Consider the following 20,650-nt stretch of genomic DNA (forward strand, 5'->3'; position numbering starts at 1 on the left):
GCTAAACAACACAAGGCTGTGAACTTGCTGTGTTGATCTGTGTGCGACCTAGAGGCTGCTCTGCAGGCCTCGGATGAACAAACTTAATGACAAGTCTTTGGATAGTCCCCACAACACTCACGCCTTCCCCCCCCCCCCCCCCCACTGGAACATTCCAAAGGAGGAATATGTTACAGGGAGGAAGCCAACTGTACTCCCCGAAGACTTTATAACATATGCAGAGACCACTTTTTAAAAGCTTGAGCTATCACCACATCTTCTTCCAGGTTTCTAAGGCCCCTTTTGGGGAATCTTCCACAGTCTCATCTCCCTGAGGTGCTCGAACCCGCGCCAGAGCCAAGCCAAGCCAAGTAGCTGGGACTCTGACTGACGTCAGGAGCGTAAAGTACGCAAACATGGCTGCCTGACCACGCCCAGGTCTTGCGCAGGCGTCGTCCATGGCGCGTTCCCGGAAGAGCTCAGAGGTGGGCGCAGTGTGGTCACAGCCCGTAGCCCCTGAGGCAAGGGGGGGATGAGGAGGAAGCTAATGAGGGGAGCCAGGTGACCAGAAAGGTTTTCCAGAGTTTTCTGGGACGAAAGGCGGGACTTGGGGTGGCCGTTGGGCGCTTCCTCGCTTCAAAAGGCAGAGTTTTTCTTGAACTGCTCCCGAAGGAGAGGAAGAGAGGCGGCAGGAGTGGCTTTCCAGGGGCGCCTGGACGCTGCCCTGGTCGGCTGCAAACCTCGCCGGGAGGAAGGCGAGGAAGCCGGGCGTGAGGTGGGCCCTGGGCGGAGAAGGAGCCTGCTGAAGGGCCGGGCAGGCCCCTGTGCAGTGTGCGGAGCACCCAGAGCTCGGGCGTCCGGTCGCCATCCGATCCTGAGCGAGCGGCGTTTAATTTCAGAAAGTTTAGGGAAGTCTCCTTCACGGAATGTCAGTGTTGGATGTGTCTCCCTTTGGTGGGGCACCTTTAGCTTGTGTGCTCAGCCTAGCGCGTTCAGAGCACGTCATTAGCCCACCATCTATACTTGTGCAAGTACTTTAGCCAAGGGGAGTGGTGCCTGGTGTAGTGTGCCATAGGAAGTCTCCAAACGCGAGTGCTGACTTGCTAGAACGCGGCGGGCAGACTTAATCGACTTTTTCCTAAGTTACACATGTAAAAATACTTCCCCTGTTTGGAAGGGTCATGGTAGCACTGAGCAGTCTTCCGCTAAAGGCAAGACCATGAGTTCCCAGTTGGTCCTCAGACGTGTTTGCCTTTCTGTCTATGAGTGTGTGTTGAATTTTTAGGTTTTTTTTTTTCTTTCTGTTAAAATGTCCATTAGTCTTAGTGCCGGCTGTTTGTTTGTTGAAATTCTGTTTAAGATTAGAGCTTGGGTGGAGGTAGCAGATATGAAGCGTCTTGAGTTTACCTGATCCATGGTGTTTTGAGTGAATTTGACAAATGCAAAAAAAAAAAAAAAAATTAATAAAAATGTGCTTGAGTGCATTCTTTCACATTACACATAAAATTGTCAGTTTTCTCTTTTGAGAGAATTAATGTATTGTTTCAGTACTAAAACCAAATCGCACAGTTGAACACATGGGTAAAGATAACTAAATGTTTTTATTATTTAGCAGAAAACTTATAGCCCAGCTTTGATTAAAGATGGCTTCCTTGTTTACTCAAGAAATTCACCTTTCTAAAAGACATGAAGAAATGTAAGTTTTTGAAAAAGATACTTCAAATACAGAGTGTATGTTACCTTTATTAGTGAAACATGCACAGGAAGACAAAAATGTGAAAGTATCATTTTCTGACAGGACATTTTATTGTAGATAACTTCATTGTCTCTTAAGAATGAGAGTAAACGACACAATTATGTTCTAAACATCCACATAGCTATTTATTTTTATATATTAATATCAAAATGTTCCCTTCCTTCACCCTTTCTAAAGTTCAAATTAGATTTTAATAGAAACTTTGTGGTTGTAAGGGTTCTGAGACAGGGTCTCCTGTAACCCAGACTGGTTTTGAACGTTCTTCACAACTAAAACTGTTCTTGAACCCCTGATTTTACTGCTTCTGTCTCATGAGTGCTTGGAGTAAGGATAGTTACCACCATTCTTGGCTCTTATTTTTCTTTAAGTAAAAATTTTAAACCTTTATTAAATACTTTCAATTAAATAATTGTGTGTGTGTGTACGCGTGTGTTGTGTGTGTGTGTGTGTGACTACAGATGGCCAGGCAGCTCAGAAGAGGGTGAGAGGGCACCAGAATCCCTGGAGCTAAGACTAACAGGCAGTTGATTGCTGCTTTATGTGGATGCTAAGAACTAAACTCAAGTCCTTAAGAAAAGCAGCAAGAACCTGTAACTTCTGAGCCATATTTCCAACTCCATGTTTGGCTTTCAGTAGACTTCTTGAAATTCCTTATCCAGAGCCGGCTTTATGCTCATGGAGTGTGACCTGTATAGTTATGGGCCTTGCACTTGACTAGAATGTTCTAATGCCATTGTCTTTCATCATTTTGCACTCAATCCAGCACACTGTATAGGGAGCCATGATCTTATAGTTAATATTAATCTTCATCTATTTGTGGGCTCTCAGATTTTCCTCTTGTTTAATTACTTACCAGGCTCTCTGGCTATCTAATACACTATTTTCATAAAAACAAAAACAACGCAAATGTTCATTGACCTTTTTAGTTCTATATTCAAGACACCCCTATAAAACAGTTATTATTTATTTATTTATTATTTTATTTAATTATATTGTTTTCTGTATACCACTAATATATTTTTCATTGTTGTACATAATTTTCATCCTTTAGGGAACCAAACCAGTTCTAAAAATGAACAAAAAAATTTTCAAGTGTGTTCTATATAATGAAATGGTTAAAGGATTTACTCATAGCTTTTCCTCTCTTTCTAAACACTGGTTTACCTTGTAAGCATGCATACATACATACTGCCTCTCACTCATATCAAACCATCATCTTTCTCTTGGAAAAAGAGATAAAAAATATTTTTATTGCTTCTTCAAACATATGGAAGTTTAGCACAATTCTAAATGTGTAACATGAGATTCAGGGGTACTGAAGTGTTAAGCAGAAGGTTTCCTATAGCAAGTTATAGCAATGTATATGTGTGGGGAGGTATATATAACTATGTGTACAAGGAGATATGTATTACAGTTTGCATTTTCACCAAAAATTACATATCTTCAACACTCTACAATAATTTCAAAAGACCGCAGTGGCTAAAAACCAGAGGCATATACTTATGGCATTTGGGGAAGTATATGTTAATGAAAACAAAAATAATTTTACCCATACTGACTTAAGACACAGTAAACTATCTACTCTTTTCATTTTCTCATTGGTTGATATAATGATTGGCTTCAAATAATAGGTCATTGCTGAAGTTAGATGCAATTAAGAAAGAAATGTTAAGTATTGGTCAAGCAATAAAATATTTGCTTTTCAATTTTTCTTCTGCATATAATCTTCACTTTTTTCCAGATTATCACAAAGATTAATGTTACTTCAGAAAATGAAAAACAAATTTGGAGATGAAAACACAGAAAGGGCATCTCTCCTCCAAGCCACTGAGACTGCTTCTAGAAGAAACCTCCGACTCTTGAAGGTAATTCTCATGACTTGGGTGTGGACGTTTTCCCCGGTCCTAAGGTATTTACATGTGTCTCACAATTTTGACTCACATCATTTCTTTGTTTTTAGTAACTAGCAGAATTAATGAGCCAATGTCTTTTTCAAGCCCATGTTAGTTAGGCAAATAGCATATGGATTCTTGCTTTTTGAAAGTGAAAAAAAGTGAAGTTTACATAAGCTAGATTTTGTTCTGTCAACCAAAAAAATTCAATGACGACAGGAAGAATATTAAGGTCACCTTTGTGCAAGAAGCAGCGGAAATCATATCTTTACGTTTTTTCATACTCTCCCTTTCAAGAAAGGACCGCAAAGATGTGTGTGTGTGATGTGTTTAGACCCAACTCAAATACTAAGCAGCACAAAAATGTGAACCATTTGATTTTTCCCAACTAATTCCACAGTAAACATGTAGAATTCATTGTGTGAGAGCTCATTTCCCAGACTCCTTTGGGTGGTTGTGGAATAGGTGGTCAAAGTGTATGACTGCATAGGGCCTCACCATTTGGCCAATGTGCCCATTTGGAATAAAATCATATGTGTAACATTTTTGGCTGCTTGCTATACTGTGCTTCCAGAATTGTGTGGCTTCATCCATAATTAAAACCCTAGAGTTTGCTTCCATTCAAGCTTCCAAGAGATCCTATGACTAAAACATTTGGTAGTAAGACTATATTATTTAAGTTATAAAGCAGTGTTTTCAGTTTTTATTGTTAAATATTTTCATCGATAGGCATGATACAGCTATCTTCTATCCTCACTACAGGATAAAGGGAGAGGAAAATTCAGTTATCTTCTCAGCTTCTGGCAGTTTGATCCACAGTAATTTAAGTCACAGCCATAGTGCTACCAAAGCATTCTATATTGCCATATGTCTTACTTGCCCAATGGTGTTAACAATATTTATTTTTAAATGGAAATATATAGGATACTCTGGAAATTGCTGTGAAAAGTTAGAGAAACTAAATTGGAAGACTTGATCGCTACTACCTGGAGCAAGTGGTGTGCTGTTTGGTTTTCAAGGGTTTTTCTTTTAATGAGCAAGCATCTGATGAATGCCTGGAGCTGAAAGTAGAGATAACAGAGGAAGGCTCCATCAAAGTTCTTTCTTGAGGGAGGTTACAGATTAGAGAGCATCAGACCTCTCTAAGCTCCTTATGACCAAAGACCCATAGTCTAGATGAGCAGATGCTAAGTTAAACGAGGTAAAATGGAGACTGTGAGGATTAAGACTGAAAATGTACTTGAGGGCTATTTTAGGATATTTTCTGCACCTTTCTAAAACATTTTGCGTGAATTTATGATTCTGGTGTGATTTCTTTGTTCTGAATATTAGACATAATTAATGAGACAGAACTAATGTAAAAATATTAGTAAAGACCTCTGAGGTGAAGCTGAAGCTCACCTGTATTTAAATAATTGAAACATTCTACTGGATTCTTAAGTTAAAAAAAATAGTCAAGAGCAAAAAGATGAGTGGCCCTATTGATGTTAGTGGAATTATGAGCTAACTAGCTTGAAAATTCACAAGACACAAAGTTGTGTTTGTTCAGCGACTGTAATGGTTTGAATAAAAAAATGTTCCCCATAGTTTACAGGTTTGAACACATAGTCTCCAGTTCGTGGTGCTGCTTGGGAAGAGTCTATACTCTTCCTATACCTTTAGGAGGTCTGGCTTTGCTGGAGGAAGTATCTCACTGGAAGTGGACTTTAAGAGGTTATAGCCTCACCTCACTTCCAGTTTGCATTCCCTGCTTCCTGAATGTAATTGGTATGTGATCTCTAAGCTTCCTGCTACACATACACACACACACACACACACACACACACACACACACATACACAGACTTAAAGAAGATTGACTTTCTCCTTAGATGATTCAGGAATAGTGAAATAGGCTGGAGAGAAGGCTCAGCGGTGCGGGTGCAGTACAGGCTGCTCTTCCAGTGGACCAAATTTGATCCTCAGTTCCCACATGCTTGCTCACCACCATCCATAACTCCAGTATGAGGGAATCGGACACCTCTTTTGACCCCAGAGGGTTCTTGTACACACATAGCACACAGTCATACACTCAGAAACACACACATACATCTAAGAATTTTTTAAAATGAATAGAGAAACTATTCTTTAATAGTGGTAAGGCTAGAAGCTAAAAAATAAAAATAAAAAAATAAAAAGCCATCAAGCCAGTCTTATATTTTCTTTTATATTTTATATAAAATTCAATTTTATATAAAGTTCTGTTTGTATACATACATGTTTGTGTGTGTATGTCTGTGTAAAGTTCAGTTTTATATTTTATAAAGTTCTATAGATTGGATATAGTAAATGCAGTCCAAATAAGGATCCCTGGATATAATCCATCATAGATTCAGGAACATCAGAGTATAAAGAAGGGAATGGACTGGCCTCCATAACTGAAAGAAAAGTTTAGTGTGCTGGGATTTCCCAGACTGTCATAGTGAAAAGAAACTGAAAGGACAAACTGCCTGTCTTCATAGTATCCTACTCATATAGTGAACACTTCCTGCATTGCAGGACAAACTGCCTGTCTTCATAGTATCCTACTCATATAGTGAACACTTCCTGCATTGCAGGACAAACTGCCTGTTTTCATAGTATCCTACTCATATAATGAACACTTCCTGCATTGCAGGACAAACTGCCTGTCTTCATAGTATCCTACTCATATAATGAACACTTCCTGCATTGCAGGCACAGTGATTGTTGCTAGGCATGATCTTTTCCCTGCCTTTGTTTGATACATTTAATTACATATGCACTTTTAAATCCTGTGTTGCTTTCATTTTTAAAAAACTTTCAAAGCAGCATTAATGGTACTACTATAGAAATCACTGTAAAAGTAAGATGAAGAGAATTTGAATCTTTGAGAATTTTGTGTTGAGAGATATTTTCTGGGGAGATAGGGTGCTAGAGAATAGACCCAGGCCCTCATGTATGCTATGTGCACAGTCTACCAAAGAACTACTTTCTGTTTCCCAAGAGAGATATTGTGTAGAGGAGGGGTCTGGGAGAGTAGATTAAACCCTAAGCAAGCATTCCACTACTGGACTATATCCTCAGACCTTATTTTACTTTTGATTTGTATATTGGGGAAGAGGGTGCCACAGATTTTTGTGAGGGTCAGAGGATAATTTATGGAAGACATTTCTTTGTGCTCCATGTGGGTTCTAGAGATTGACTCAGGGTCTCCCCTTTCGTCAAGCACACTTCCCCATGAGCTTGCTTTTCCTTCTGAAAAAAGGGCTGAGTTTCCCAGACTGCTCTTCAACTTACTTGGTTGCCTTGACAGGAAGTGAATGTACAAACAATAATCCTCCTGCCTCAGTCTCCTGAGAAGCTGTGATTATAGGCCTGTGCCACAAGGCATAGCTTATGGGAAAAACATTAAATAGCATGTCTACTACATTAACTGAAAGGTTAAAAATTATTTTTAACATTAAATGTTTTTCAAAGGTTTAGAAATAGATAAAAGTGAACTTGAGCTGCCTTTGCTCATTCTCACAGAGGAGACTCTCATTTACCTACACTCGGCACAGAGTTATTTACACATAGAGTTTGATCCTAACAAAATGTCCTGTGAATGTGATAACGTGCCTGTGAATCATTTGTGAAAGACAAACTAGTATGAATAGGTAAGATGAAAACAGAAGTGAAGCAGGTGGGAGGGGACCAGCAAGAGGGAGGAGAGGGAGTGCGAAGGAAAGGGATGGGTACGCACAGAAGGTAGGGACACTCGCGCACACGTGGGAATGCCCTAACAACGTCCATTAGTTTGTATGGTAACTTTAAAATTATTTTTTAAAGCAGTATCAAATGCAGGAATTTTTTAAAAGGAGACATAAGGAAAAGATTAATCCCATGAAATATTTGACATCTTAGTTAATTAATTGAACCTGAAGCAAGACAATTCTGAGTCAAATTTCAGTCAATAATTGCCATAAAGAGATCATGCACTTAAAAAAATGCGAGCTGACTGACTTTTCCCTATTAGTATCCAGAATATCAGTCTTAAGAAACAATCATCATGGTTGTGCAGTTAGAGGAGAGAGAGGATTTTGTTCACATAAATACTTCTGTGCTATAAAATGTGATCTCTCCCTGCTCCCCTCCCAGAAAACTCAGCCTCACACAGCAAGACCTTTCGATCTCACAGGGAAGCCGTATGAACCCTGCAGGCAAAGACAGGACAGGAAAGCATTACCATCAGCAGCAGAATGGGGGTCTGTCTCTACTGAGATCAGCCTGGGAGCAGTCATGGGGCAGGCAGTGGTTGAGCAGGGACTTAGCAAACTGTCATCTGGGTGGCCCGTGACAGGTACAAACGACTTTTTGGGTTTTTTTTGTTTGTTTGTTTGTTTGTTTTCAAGACACGGTTTCTCTGTGTAGCCTTGGCTGTCCTGGAACTCACTTTGTAGATCAGGCTGGCCTCGAACTCAGAAATCCGCCTGCCTCTGCCTCCCAACTGCTGAGATTAAAGGCCTGAGCCACCACACCCGGCTACAAACTACTTTTAACAAAGACAAAGGAGACAGCTGAACATACATGCACAAGGCCTGGGCTGGAGTCCCAGAACCATAAAATCCAACATGAGAGTAAGTTAATTTTTGAAGTAATTATAAAATATTGTAAATGTTTGCTTTAAATTTTTTTTCTCTCTTGCCTTCAAATTTTGGATTGTATTTTATACCTAAGTACATTGTAACTAACAACTGCCCCGCTTCAAGCCCTGGTAGGTTAGGTTACTGGGTAAGAGTAATATTAATCCATCCCATAATCAGCAACCAAACGCAGACACTATTGCATATGCCCGCAAGATTTTGCTGAAAGGACCCTGATATAGCTGTCTCTTGTGAGGCTATGCCAGTGCCTGGCAAACACAGAAGTAGATGCTCACAGTCAGCTATTGGATGGAACACAGGGCCCCCAATGGAGGAGCTAGAGAAAGTACCCCAGCATCTGAAGGGGTCTGCAACCCTATAGGTGGAACAACAATATGAACTAACCAGTACCCCCAGAGCTCGTGTCTCTAGCTGCATATGTAGCAGAAGATGGCCTAGCCAGCCATCATTGGGAAGAGAGACCCCTTGGTATTGCAAACTTTATATGCCCCAGTACAGAGGAATGCCGGGGCCAAGAAGTGGGAGTGGGTGGGTAGGGGAGCAGGGCAGGGGAGGGTATAGGGAACTTTTGGGATAGCATTTGAAATGTAAATAAAGAAAATATATAATAATAATAATAATAATAATAATAATAATAATAATAGAATGGAAACAGAGGAAGGTTTGAGTTTGATGTTTGGGGCAAGAGCACATCAGCGTTGGTGATCACTGTCTGGAAATATTCTAAAGGCTGCAGGCAGCAGCAGGGGCTTGGTGTGAGTTACAAACCAGTCTCCTCAGTAAGGCAAGCTTAGGCTAGCCGAATGTAACACAGCAATACTCAAGTTTAGAAAGGAAAAACAAGTCAACCTTGTGTTCCAGTTATTTTACTCCTTCTCATTTGACTTCTGATTTGTATTTGTTTAAAGAGAATCTGCTCTATGTCAGTGACCTTGTTGTGTGTAGTTAATGGCGGAAACAGTACACTGAATGCTTGATTCCTTTTGTAAATTTAGTTGTTCTTGTTTTTCACAACTAGATATCAAATCTAAGCCCTTGAACATGTTAGGCAACTACTAAGTCACAATTCCTGCCCTTTATTTAGTTATTTCATAAAGATTTGGTTTTAGTTATGTGTTATGCACAGGAGGCAGGTGCCTGTGAAGGCCAGAAGCGGGCATCTGATCTCCTGGAGCTGGAGTTTCAGGACCTTGTGAGGTACCTGATATGGGTACTGGGAACCAAGCCACTGAGTCATCTCTTCAGCCCCTTCACTGAGTTTTTAAAACAAGCCAGTTTCCCACCATTCCTCCAGGGTGACTTATCAGTCGTTGCTTTATCTGAGATTGGCAATGTTTCAGCTCTTTGTGACTTTTTATTCCTCATACTGGGATTAGGCCATTATTACCAAACGGAAGGCTCTCCAAGGCAGCCCCAGATGCCTCTACCATATAGTAACAGTCTCTGGTAGTTTCCTCTCTTTCTGACCTGATGGGTTCTTGCAGGCTCCCTGTATCTGCCAGCCAGACTTGGAATTGGTCATTGCTTCAAGGAGCTTTGGCTCCTTTTGGCAGGAAATATATTTAGAGCTCTCAATCTGGGCACTGGGACTATTTATTGCAACTTCTTTGATTTTCCTTTTTGAGATAAGATACAACAAGAACTCCTATCAGTAATTCCAATTCAGTTAAAGTATTACAAGGTTTTTAACTTAAAACCATTGATTTTGTGCCCCTAATCCTCCCTCCCCCTATACGAGAAACCTCAGTTCTGAACGGAGCGGGATAGCTTACACCTGTAATCTTGGGAGGTGAAGGAGGATGGCTGTGAGTTTGACACAAGCCTGAGCCGCAGATTGAAACCTTATTTGAAAAACAAACCCAAACCCGTGGTCCTCAAAGAGCCCCCCAACATCACCTACCTGTATGCAGTAGTCCTCTTAATCTGTGGGGCTCCCAGATGCTCCAAGATGTCCCACCAGACATGCGGAACCGTGGAGAATGCCACATCCTATGTACAATGTTCACTCATATTTGCACACTTGTAATGAGGCTTAATGTATAAATAAGGCACAGAAAAGAATCAGCAACAATAAAGTATGGAGGTTATATTCTAATAAAAACTGGGTGGATGTGGTTTCAGAGGGATGTATTGTACTCCCCATTCCTGTGGTACAAATGAGTGCCTCAGTGATGGCATGAAAGTGAGGCAAGTGACCACAGACTTGCCAACCACCCAAGGGTCACTTAGACAAAAGCCCTGTTATACTTGAAAGACAGATGGGACAACCCAGACAACTGCCAAGTGACCAGTGTAGCATATTTACATACTGTGTACATAACTGACAGAGATGGTATGCAACCCAAGGTGTGAACCCAGGGGAAGTCATGAAATTTCACTATGCCACACAGAATGGTGCACAACTTAAAACTTATTAGTTGCTTTTTCTGATGTACATGTCCAAGCTGGATACTGATGCCAAGGCCCACATATGCTGTGTGCTAGCATGTACCATACTACTGAGATGCACCCCTAGTCCCCAACTTTCAATTTGCTATCTGCAGTCCACTGTCAACCGTGAAATCTGAAACTGGACATCAAAACTAAAGATAAGGACAATTGCTGCACTGACTGTCCTGTGATACAGGCATCACTACTGCCACCATTGTGACCATTGGAAGTCCTTTGTAGTAGGACACTTTGTTTCTAGGGCTTGTCCTACCAGGGAAGTTCAGTCAATACTATGTTCAAAGACCTGCTAATAGTTATGCCACTACCAAGACAGTACATCTGTTTTGCTTGGTTGCCAACTTCTGATGCTTGCTTTTTCATGTTCTTTAACTGCTCAGTCTTCTTTTTAATTAATTAATTTATTCCACATCTGCAGTTTCTCCTACCTCCTGTCCTCCCAGTCCTCTCCCCCTCCCCCACCCCATCCATTCCTTGTCTACCTCTCCTCAGAAAAGGTGAGGCCTCCCATGAATATCAAACAGCCCTGTCATATCAAGCTCTGTTCAGACTTTTAAGGGTCAAAGTGGCAGATCTGTAAGACAGAGTGATAGTTCATAGGCAGGTGAGTCCAGCTTGCTCCTGCTCTCTGCTCTAGACTTTTCCTTGCTCATCTTAGCACCATTTTTTTTTCTTTTTTAAGTTTCTGAGTTTGCTCAAGAAACTTTGCAATTGTGGTTATCCACTCAGTGACTATTTAAATGCATATAAAAGAGACGTGTACCATGGATACAGCTGTCATTGAGGGGATGTTGTGTAGCAGTATCAAGGGACATGTATACCATGACTACAGTTGTCATCGAGGGGGTGTTGTGTAGCAATATCAAGATATACCTTCTTACAGAATGTGCTCATCAAATTGTGGTCTTTTTGTTTGTTTTACTCCAGTCGGGCAAAGGAAGCCACATTTCACCCTGTTTACCTGGGCATCCATTTTTTCTGAGCCTAAGATATATGAGGATAGGTTTCAAGTGGTTGTTTAACCAACAAGTCGATCCTAGGACAATTATGAAATAAAACAAAGTATTCTCTCGGCCTGTTTCAAAGCAAATACTAGATGAGCGCTTGAATGAACGAATCAAGTCACACGACTGAGGCGCTGGGGATGAAGTGGGGACAGTGGAAGGCATCTGGAAAGGACAGTCTAGAGAGCTATGTGGTCATGCTAGCAAGGTGCCATGAAGATGGGTGCCACAGAAGCACCTGGCTGTCAGACGCCAGCCCCAAGCAGCCCACTCAATGAGGGGCTTTACCCAGTAGATCCATGAAAGGCGAGGTAGAAGTCTAGCCCTTCGCTACAATGGTGCTGGAAGCTGGGTAAGAGGCAGTCACGAGAGAAGAGAGTAAACATGGGAAGACAGACATCACACAGTTAAGAAAGCCATACTTAGAAGTAAAGGAAGAAAAGCAACCCAGCTGAAGAGGAGTGGTCACCTAAGTGCTCAGTTCAGGGATGTGGTAGTGCCGGTAGATGCTGTACCTGCCTCCGCTGGTGTCTGTGCATCTGCTTCTCTGTGCAATAGGAAGTGTCCTTATTTTCTGTCTTCAAGAAAAAACCCTGATAATATCAGAGCTAAGTGTCACCCAGATCTGCCCCTGACAGCAACAGTGGAGCTGTTCTCAGAATCCTGTCAGATCTGAGGCCACAAGTATTCTGTGTTTTGTTTGTAAGATTACTAACAATAAATTATTACTTTTACAAACCTTGTAAAATCTCAATAAAACAGTCACAGAATAGTCATACCTCTGCATCTGTCATGGCATCCGCATGTATCTTTAACATGCATCCTAGCTGTAAACTTCTGGTAGGGGATAGACATGCTAACATCAGTTTTTATATTCCTGAATTGTGTATTTTTCCTTCAAATCACCTTCCCCTAGACAGCAGGTGCATTAATGGTTGTGCAACTTTGGGGAGTCCCTTTAGGGAATTTCCTGTTTTTCCTTTTTACATTTCACACCCATCCCTTACTCCCGCCGCTACCATCTGCTATCTTTTTTCTCCTGTTCAGCATTGGCTTCTTCACACCCCACTCCCACGCCCTCTTCATTTCTCGCCGTCTGTCCAACAGCCCTCTACTTAGATTGCTCCGATGCGTGTGCATGGATCAAGAGAACTTTGTGCTAGCAATACACTAAGCTCAGAGGAGACACAGAATGTGCCAAGCCTTGCACCAGACCTCTGTGAACTTAACATAGTAAGTATGCTCTAGACAGCAGTGCTGCTGGTGTGGAGAGCATTTCTTAGCCAGACTCAAATGTTTCTGTAACAACATGCAGAGCCCCACATTTCTTTGCTTGTGTTTAAGGTGTGTAGGGAAGGAAAATTTATACCAGGTTAAGCTTAATTGCGCTGCTGTTTTTATAACCATAAAAATATGCTTATCTTGAAATTAAACTCCAAATTTAAGTATGGTTCTTAATGCCATCCACTAAGTAGTGTACTGCCTAGCAGTGACACTTCCTATTGGTAAATACCATCCTTTAAGTAGTGTACTGACCAGCAGTGACACTTCCCATTAAATTAACATGAAAATCCAGTCCTGAAGACCTGTAGGTGCTTTTACCACACAGCCTGAGGGCTGCCCATGGCCAAGGATAGCTAGTATACAGCCAAAGGCAGAATTGCAAACTTTTACTTAAACCATTATAAAATGGGAAGGAGTGTAACTTGATCATGTAGTTCTCAAACATGACCTCGGTAGATGTTTCAAAATGTCAAAAGGTGAAATAGAATATTTTTTAAAGCTCCTGTTACAAAGTAGTAAGATAAGTCATTAAGGAGCCATAAGAAATATTTACAGAAGTACCACCATGTTCTCAGGTTAAATGAAAAACCCTGCACTTGCAGTGGAAGTGGGTTACTTGATTTATAATAAAGGTCCCTACCTCTGTGTCCTCCATTACAGCGTGAATTCACTGAATCCAAAAAAGGGCAGAGGTGAGGCTTGGAGTACAGACACTGGGGGTGTAGGTGCCATTTCCATTACATATAAATACACTTTAGTTTTAAAATGCTGTGTCTGTTACAGGACATAGATGCTGCAGAGGAGGCTTTTCAGACCAAGCTTATCCCACACCCACAGCCTTCGATGCTTTCTCTTGAGGTAAGACCCTAAGTTAACTCTAACAAGAATAACAACTCTAAGTTCCCTGCAAGATAAACAAGGGCTTCCCAGCTATATTGCCCAGGTTTTAGTCAACAAGAAAAGTAATAAAGGATTGGTTAATATTTTTATGTCCACAGTACAATATTTTATATGTTGTTAGCAATTAAGGGATATCTTGATGAAAAAAATTATCTAATCAGAATTGATAATTTTAAAAATCTACATCCAGTTTGTGTTTATGAATGCATGTGTGCAGCACATATTCATACACAAGTGCCATGCATGCACACATGCTGTGGTACATATGTGGAGGTCAGAAGATAACCTGCAATCATTGTTTCTCTCCTCCCGTCATGTGGATTCTGGGACTCAAATTCAGATAATCAGGCTCAGTGGCAAGTGTCTTAACCTGCCAGCATCCTAGTTCTCTGATGGAATACAGATCATATCTATCTCTAGCCCCCATGTCCCTCCCCCTTTAAAATAACCTATTCAGTCCAGTTAGAGCTGCCCTACATGTGCATGGATGTGAGGGATTCACTGAAGCATGGCAAACTTACCAGTTACCACCTCAACAAAGAGTGAGTCTTGTCCCCCAGCAGTTACCCACTGCCAATAGCTCTTCATCTCTCCCCTCTCTGCTGGGCTTCTGGCTGCCTTGATCCTGTGTAGGTAACCACAGCAGCTGTGTGCTTATGACTGTGATAGCCATGCCATGTCCAGAAGACAGCATTTCAAGCACTCATCATCACCCTCTGACTTTCACATTCTTTTGGCCTCCTCTTCTAAATAGAATTGCCCTGCAGAGGTAGACAATGTCAATGACATGAGCTTTTAAATGAAAACTGGATGCTTCCTGTGAGTTATTGGTCAAGAAGCCTGCAAAGTCTCCAAGACAACAAAGCCTATTGCTGTTGCCATCATACTTGGTTACCTACCATAGTGCATGATAAGATGCTACTGCTGCAGACACCATACTCTTGGCTTCTAGATATGGAGAAGTGAATTTTAAACTGACTGGAAACTTCCTCCCTGCTGCCTAGGTTTCATAGTGTCAGGAGATGCTATGTAGGCTGCTGGAAGAGAAAAGACATCAGTGGTCTTACGTAGTACTAAACCCTATGTGCTCCACTGCCAGGCTGCCAGGAAAGACATGCCCCCTGCTATAATAATGTTACAACTGTTAATGGGGTAACTAACTGCTTTCTCATTGGATTTCAGACCTGCTTCACAGGGTGGAATTTCTTGTTTGATACTGGAATCTTGGTCAAAAGTCCATGGCTGTGGAGTCCATAGGCCCTAGAATATTGTTATTTTCCTAAATGGGCATGCTGTCAAAGTTGCCTTCCAAATATTTATGCCTATACCCATATACCCATATTGACTGCTGTCAGCCTCAGTCAGAGAAACTTCTTTCTGTAATGGGCAGTAGTCAGTGCAGCTGCAGAACTAACTGGTCACAGTGCTGAGGAGAGACTCGGTGCTCATCCTGAATGGGACATCAATATTCACCAAGGCTCAGGGAACAGAGAGCATAAATGTTATAAAAATCTTGTCTTGTCACATTGAAGCAGCTGTCCTAATGAACCAGGACTATAGGCTGACTCTTCACATTGACATATTGCCCAACCAAGGAGTGCTTGTTGGAAATGTAAGGAGGAACAATAGCATTCCTAGACCAGGCTGTGGCCAAAGCCATTCAGATGCAAACCACCAGTTACATGGTAGAAGGCTGAGACAGGAGACTGCTGTGAGTCTACATGTGGAGAAAACAAAAATGGAAGATAAAAGAAAGAAGAAAAAAATGTCTACCTCCATGCTTATCACCCAATACAAACAACTGTATTAGTCAGATTTCAAAAGCAGACTGGAAGAAGATTGGCCATACTTGGTACTTGGATGAGTTTGTGTGGATAGGAATTTACTACATGGAAAATAGTTTCATTTTCTACTTCTAATGAGCTTTCTCAGATGTAATTTTTCTTTTTGCCCAATCAGGGATAAGAATAGATTCAAAAGTCTGAGGCTGAGAATCTGCCCCTCAATTTTCTGTGTCATTTAGGGTAACAAGAAGAAGCAGTGATCCAATGCGGAAAAATCTCTGGCTCAAAGTTGTGCATTGGGTATGTCCTCCTTTGTTGAGTTCACCAATGCCTTATTTTAGCAAATACAGGGCACACAATAGTGGTTAATTCAGCCGTGAATGGCACAGAACCCCCCTCCCCCATCTCTGGCCTTGGATAGTATTCTGAGCTACTCTGGCACAGCAGGGTAACCTTTATCTTACGTATGTCAAGCCGTTTCTCAGACCACATGCACAGATGTATAGATATTTAGAATCTCTCACGCCATCTTCAAACATCAGAACCACTGTATCTTTGTCGTGCTCAGAATGAAAACTTATGTGTTCCTAGTGCTATCTGATTCAATGCTGAATTATCCTCCCCCAAGTACTGATTATGTTCATCCAATAGAAAATACCATCCCATGATGAAAACTTTGGCACCCCAAGCCCTCCTTTACACAGTGCAGCAGTAGACAGCCAACAGTCAGACATATACAGCATCTTAATTTGCAAGCAGTTTCCATCAAAATGGGTACATTAGTTATTTTCTCATTATAAAAATCTAAAGAGCTGGAGAGTTAACTGACTCAGCAGGTAAGAGGACTTGCTGATTAAGACCTGAAATTGGATCCCAGCACCCACTTAAAGAGCCAGACATGGCCCAAATGCCGTAAACCCCAGCTCTGTGGAGCAAAACACAGGAGGACTACTATTGCCAGGCTAGCTCCAGGATTAAAGGCACTGTCTCAAAGGAGTAAGGCAGAGCATGGTAGACGGGACTTCGCAGTATCCTAGTTTCCATGGACATGTGTGCACACACATGTGCACATGCACCACACATGGACACTAAATTTGTATACAAGCACATAAATTTAAGAAAAATGACAATTTGTCGTGTCAAGTGTTCTTTTAAAAGACTTGTGGATATTTAACACCCCACACACCTTGAGGCGCCAACTTACGTGTTATTGCATTCTTGATCTTAGGTCCAGGTCTCATTCTCTCCTGTTAATTCTAAGGAAATTGCTCATGTATAATCTTTTATAATCATTTCACTATGGATAACCCCAGTTATGGGATGTAGAATTGTAAACAAAAACATTTAATAACAGGTACCATAAGTGACAGTACTGATAATAATCACAAGGCTGGCCACAAGAGGGCGTGTAAAATCAAAATAAAATTTAAAACCTTAATTCTGCCAGGCTCTGGTTTGCTGAGAAATTTGAAAATTAACTCTAGTAAGTAGCCAGTTCTTTCCCCCAAAATTAACATAAAATATACTAAAGAGAAAATGCACTCTACATGTACGTGAGAGAGTGTGTACAGGTGCACACATACACACTGAAGATAATAAACATTTAGGCTGTTGTGAAGAACCAAATTCAACAGTTTGATATGCTTTCTTACTTTTTTTTTTCAGACTCGTTACTGGGCATCAGTAGAAGAACATATCCCCAAGTGGGAACTGTTTCTTTTAGGAAGAGCACCATATCCAATTGGTGCTGAAAATCAAAATGAGGTACCATTCGTTCAAACCGAGGCAAAGTTGTAACTTATTCATGTGCTCTTTGAAACTTTTTTTTTTTTATAAAACTATGTAAATCCATGGCGGGGACTTAGGGAAGAAGTTTCATTTTGTTATTGTTTTCTATTGTCTCATTGTTTCCTCAGCAGCAACGTCAGTTTGAGAGCCCTCTGAAAGGTCTCAGGTTAGATCCTTGCACAGTCATAGACTTGCCAAGAAAAGTGTAAAAATTAATGGTAAGACATAATGTTTGTTAAATATGGTATTAAACCAGTGTTATGTGTGCTTAAAACCCACACCCTCATTCCCAACTAAACAGGTTGGCTGCAGGTATCCTAAAGTTGCGATTTTTCATCATTCACTTTGGGAACAGAAGCAGGAACAAGGTGCTGCCTTCCTTACATGAAAGTCTGCCACGCTTAGCTGCTCTTGTTCAATACTAGTTATCAGAAAATAGATTCCTGGGGTTGTGTGCTTCCTACAGACTCCTCCAAGTCCTTAACTCGAAAGCATTCAATATGTGGCCAGTTTGGGACAGCGCGAGTGGTTTTGAAAAAAAAAAATCTATGAGAGCTGGGAATGGCTACTGAATTCTGACAGGCTTATTTGAAGATTACCAACGTTGTGAAAACAAATACCCCTTCCTAAATGTCATCTTTCAACTCGTCCTCCCCTCCTTTCTATTATTATCTCTAAAACTTAAGAATAAAACCCAGAAAGCTGTGGATCACGGCCCTCTTGAGTCTCCAGTTCCTTCCTGGCTGCCGAGCACTGGGGAGAAGACAGAGCGAGCTTTCCTAGCTGTGGAGACAGCTTCTAGTGAGGGGGAGCCTACACTGTTCCACAGTGGGGATTCCAGTCACAAATGTGCCTTCACTGTGGTAAAGGTTCTTCTTTTGTTTTTGTTTTTTGTTTTTATTGCCTTTAAGATAAAAATCTCACCCTGTAGACCAACCTGGCCTTGAAGTCACAGCCATTCTCCTGTTTTAGCCTCTGATAACTGAGATTACAGGTATGAGCCCCAATATTTAGGTCATTTGTATTTTTAAAAGAAAACAACAGAAAAAGTTAAAATGCATATAAGCCCTCACTACAACAAAAACTAGTAAATCATCCATTGTGTAACATGTTCCTGTTCACTGCCATCTTGGAAATGTCCTGTTGAGTGGGTGTTGGTGTGGGTAACAATAACATTGTTTTCATAATATGTGCTGGCAGATTAGCACACTTCTCTGCAGTGTTAACAGTTGTAATTAAGGAATAAACAGCACAAGGTGTCAGTCCGATGACAATTTCATCTATAGTGTCACAATACAAAATGTCACAAAATATTAGAGCTGTTACATACATAGCTATAAAAAGTATCGGCTTAAGAGCTGAAGGCATCTTTAAGAGAGGAGACAGAGAGGAGGCAATGGAACACTGACTTAGCGGCCAGAACAATTTTATACATTCTCAAGACTGTCATGAAAACAAATTGATAATTTTTTCTGTTACATTACAGTTTGGGCTCCAGCCATGCAGTTGATTTAGCAGGGAAATGCAGGTTTCTCAGCAACTCCAAATCAGTAAACAGATTTAGACGTAGACAGGAACACGAGGAAGGGCTCTTTTTAAACATCCAGTCTCCCAGCATATGCACATAAAAAGGTGAATGAAGCAACGTGAAACGTACTTCTCTTCAGTCAAGTGAAAAAGGCTAAACATTTGTTAGCTGGTAAAATATTGTGTCAAGTAAGCCGGAAGATTCCAAAATTAAACAGTGGTTGATATGTTAACGTCCTCAAATATTTGAGTGCACACTTCCTTTGAGATCTGTAAATTAAATCACCAGTAGGTTGAATTACAATACAAAATGAATGGCATTGTAACCTCTCAGAAAAAGCTTTGTGTTTTCTTTCTCCCCACACTGATTGACTCGCTAGCTTGGCTTGGGTATTTTTTAAGTATAATCTAATAAAGCTTACACAATTTTGGGCAAAGAGAAGGTGTTTAAAGGCTGCAGCTGAGCCATTTCTCCATTTTGGTTAATAATTCACAAATTCCCACAGATGACTTTATTCTTGGCCCCTGCCGAGACTACCCCACCCCATCCTGCCTTGTAGACTGTAACAGATTGCACCACATGGTGTCTGTTAAAAAAAAAAAATCCCATGGGCTCTGGATATCCCATTAAAGGGCTTTATATTTTTGTGGGCAAATTAACTTAACACAGGAATTTTCAAACATTGTTTAATGGAAGGAAGGAAGGTAAAAAGGAAGAAACAGAGGGAGGGAGGGAGGGAGGGAGGGAGGGAGGGAGGGAGGGAGGGAGGGATGGATGCTATATACAAAGTATATCTTTTCCTACTACTAGGAATTATAAGGAAACAGGAATTTCTACTACTAGGAATTATAAGGAAACACCTACTCATACCTTCTTCCTCCAAATCAATATTTTAAATTTTTTATTATTTTTAGTTATGTGTATGTTGTAGGGATACACACATGCAGGTGCCAAATAGGTCAGAGGCATTCAAGCTAGACTTAGAAGCACTTGTGAGCTGCCCAATGTGGGTGCTGGGAACAGAGCTCTGGAACTCTGCAAGAACAGTAGACCTCTGAGCTGCTGAGCTATATCTCAATCAACCCAATTAGTATCTTAATCAGAATATAATTCTCCATGAACATGACATAATGGATTTGGGTGTTTGTTTTTAAAGAATATATAGAGTTTGAAGGAAAAGTTTTTAAAGAATATATAGAGTTTGAAGGAAAACTGTTGGTCTTCATTTTGGGGATTTGTTTGTTTTTGTTTTTAAGATCAAAGATTTTCCTCCAAGGTCTTTCTGGGCTAGTTTAAAGCATAAATATTCAGAGCTCACTTTCTGCTGGAACATTTCTAGTTATGAAGTTATCAAACTATAAAATACTAAAATCAGAGACTGTAGTTTTCCTCACACTTAAAAAAAAAATGGAGCTAGCAAGATGGCTCAGCAACTTTCCTCTTGCATCAGACCTGGTTTGGATCCCCAGCATCCACACAGTAGTTCACTACCCTCCATGATTCAAGTTTCAGGGGCTCCAGTGCCCTCTCCTGACCTCCATAGACACCAGCCATGCCTTTGTGTAGGCAAAACACCCATACACAAAAATTAATAAATAAATCTAGAAGAAAACTCAGTGATTATAAATACCAAGGAAAAAGCTGC

At 40.8% G+C, this 20,650-nt stretch overlaps 1 protein-coding gene across 24 annotated transcripts in view; it reads left to right on the forward strand.

The window, feature by feature from the left end:
• The first annotated feature begins 359 nt into the window (after positions 1-359).
• 3830406C13Rik (RIKEN cDNA 3830406C13 gene) overlaps positions 360-20,650 on the forward strand; it is a 40,340-nt gene continuing 20,049 nt past the window's right edge. For 4 of the 24 annotated variants that reach the window (XR_001781107.2, XM_006517987.4, XM_006517992.2 and 1 more), the window contains exons 1-5: positions 361-464; positions 1,592-1,675; positions 3,477-3,600; positions 13,789-13,863; positions 17,355-17,453. Coding sequence is in view for 22 of the 24 variants with exons in the window: in XM_006517987.4 (XP_006518050.1) it covers positions 1,623-1,675; positions 3,477-3,600; positions 13,789-13,863; positions 17,355-17,453 (351 nt within the window). In the remaining 2 variants the exon portion in view is untranslated. Of the gene's footprint in view, positions 755-1,591; positions 1,676-3,476; positions 3,601-12,768; positions 12,955-13,788; positions 13,864-15,928; positions 15,990-17,354; positions 19,442-20,650 lie in introns of those variants that run through there. The other 20 variants (XM_006517989.4, XM_030247731.1, NM_001379568.1 and 17 more) reach the window with 19 other exon arrangements.

Source organism: Mus musculus, chromosome 14, assembly GCF_000001635.26.
Source record: "Mus musculus strain C57BL/6J chromosome 14, GRCm38.p6 C57BL/6J".
Lineage (NCBI taxonomy): Eukaryota > Metazoa > Chordata > Mammalia > Rodentia > Muridae > Mus > Mus musculus.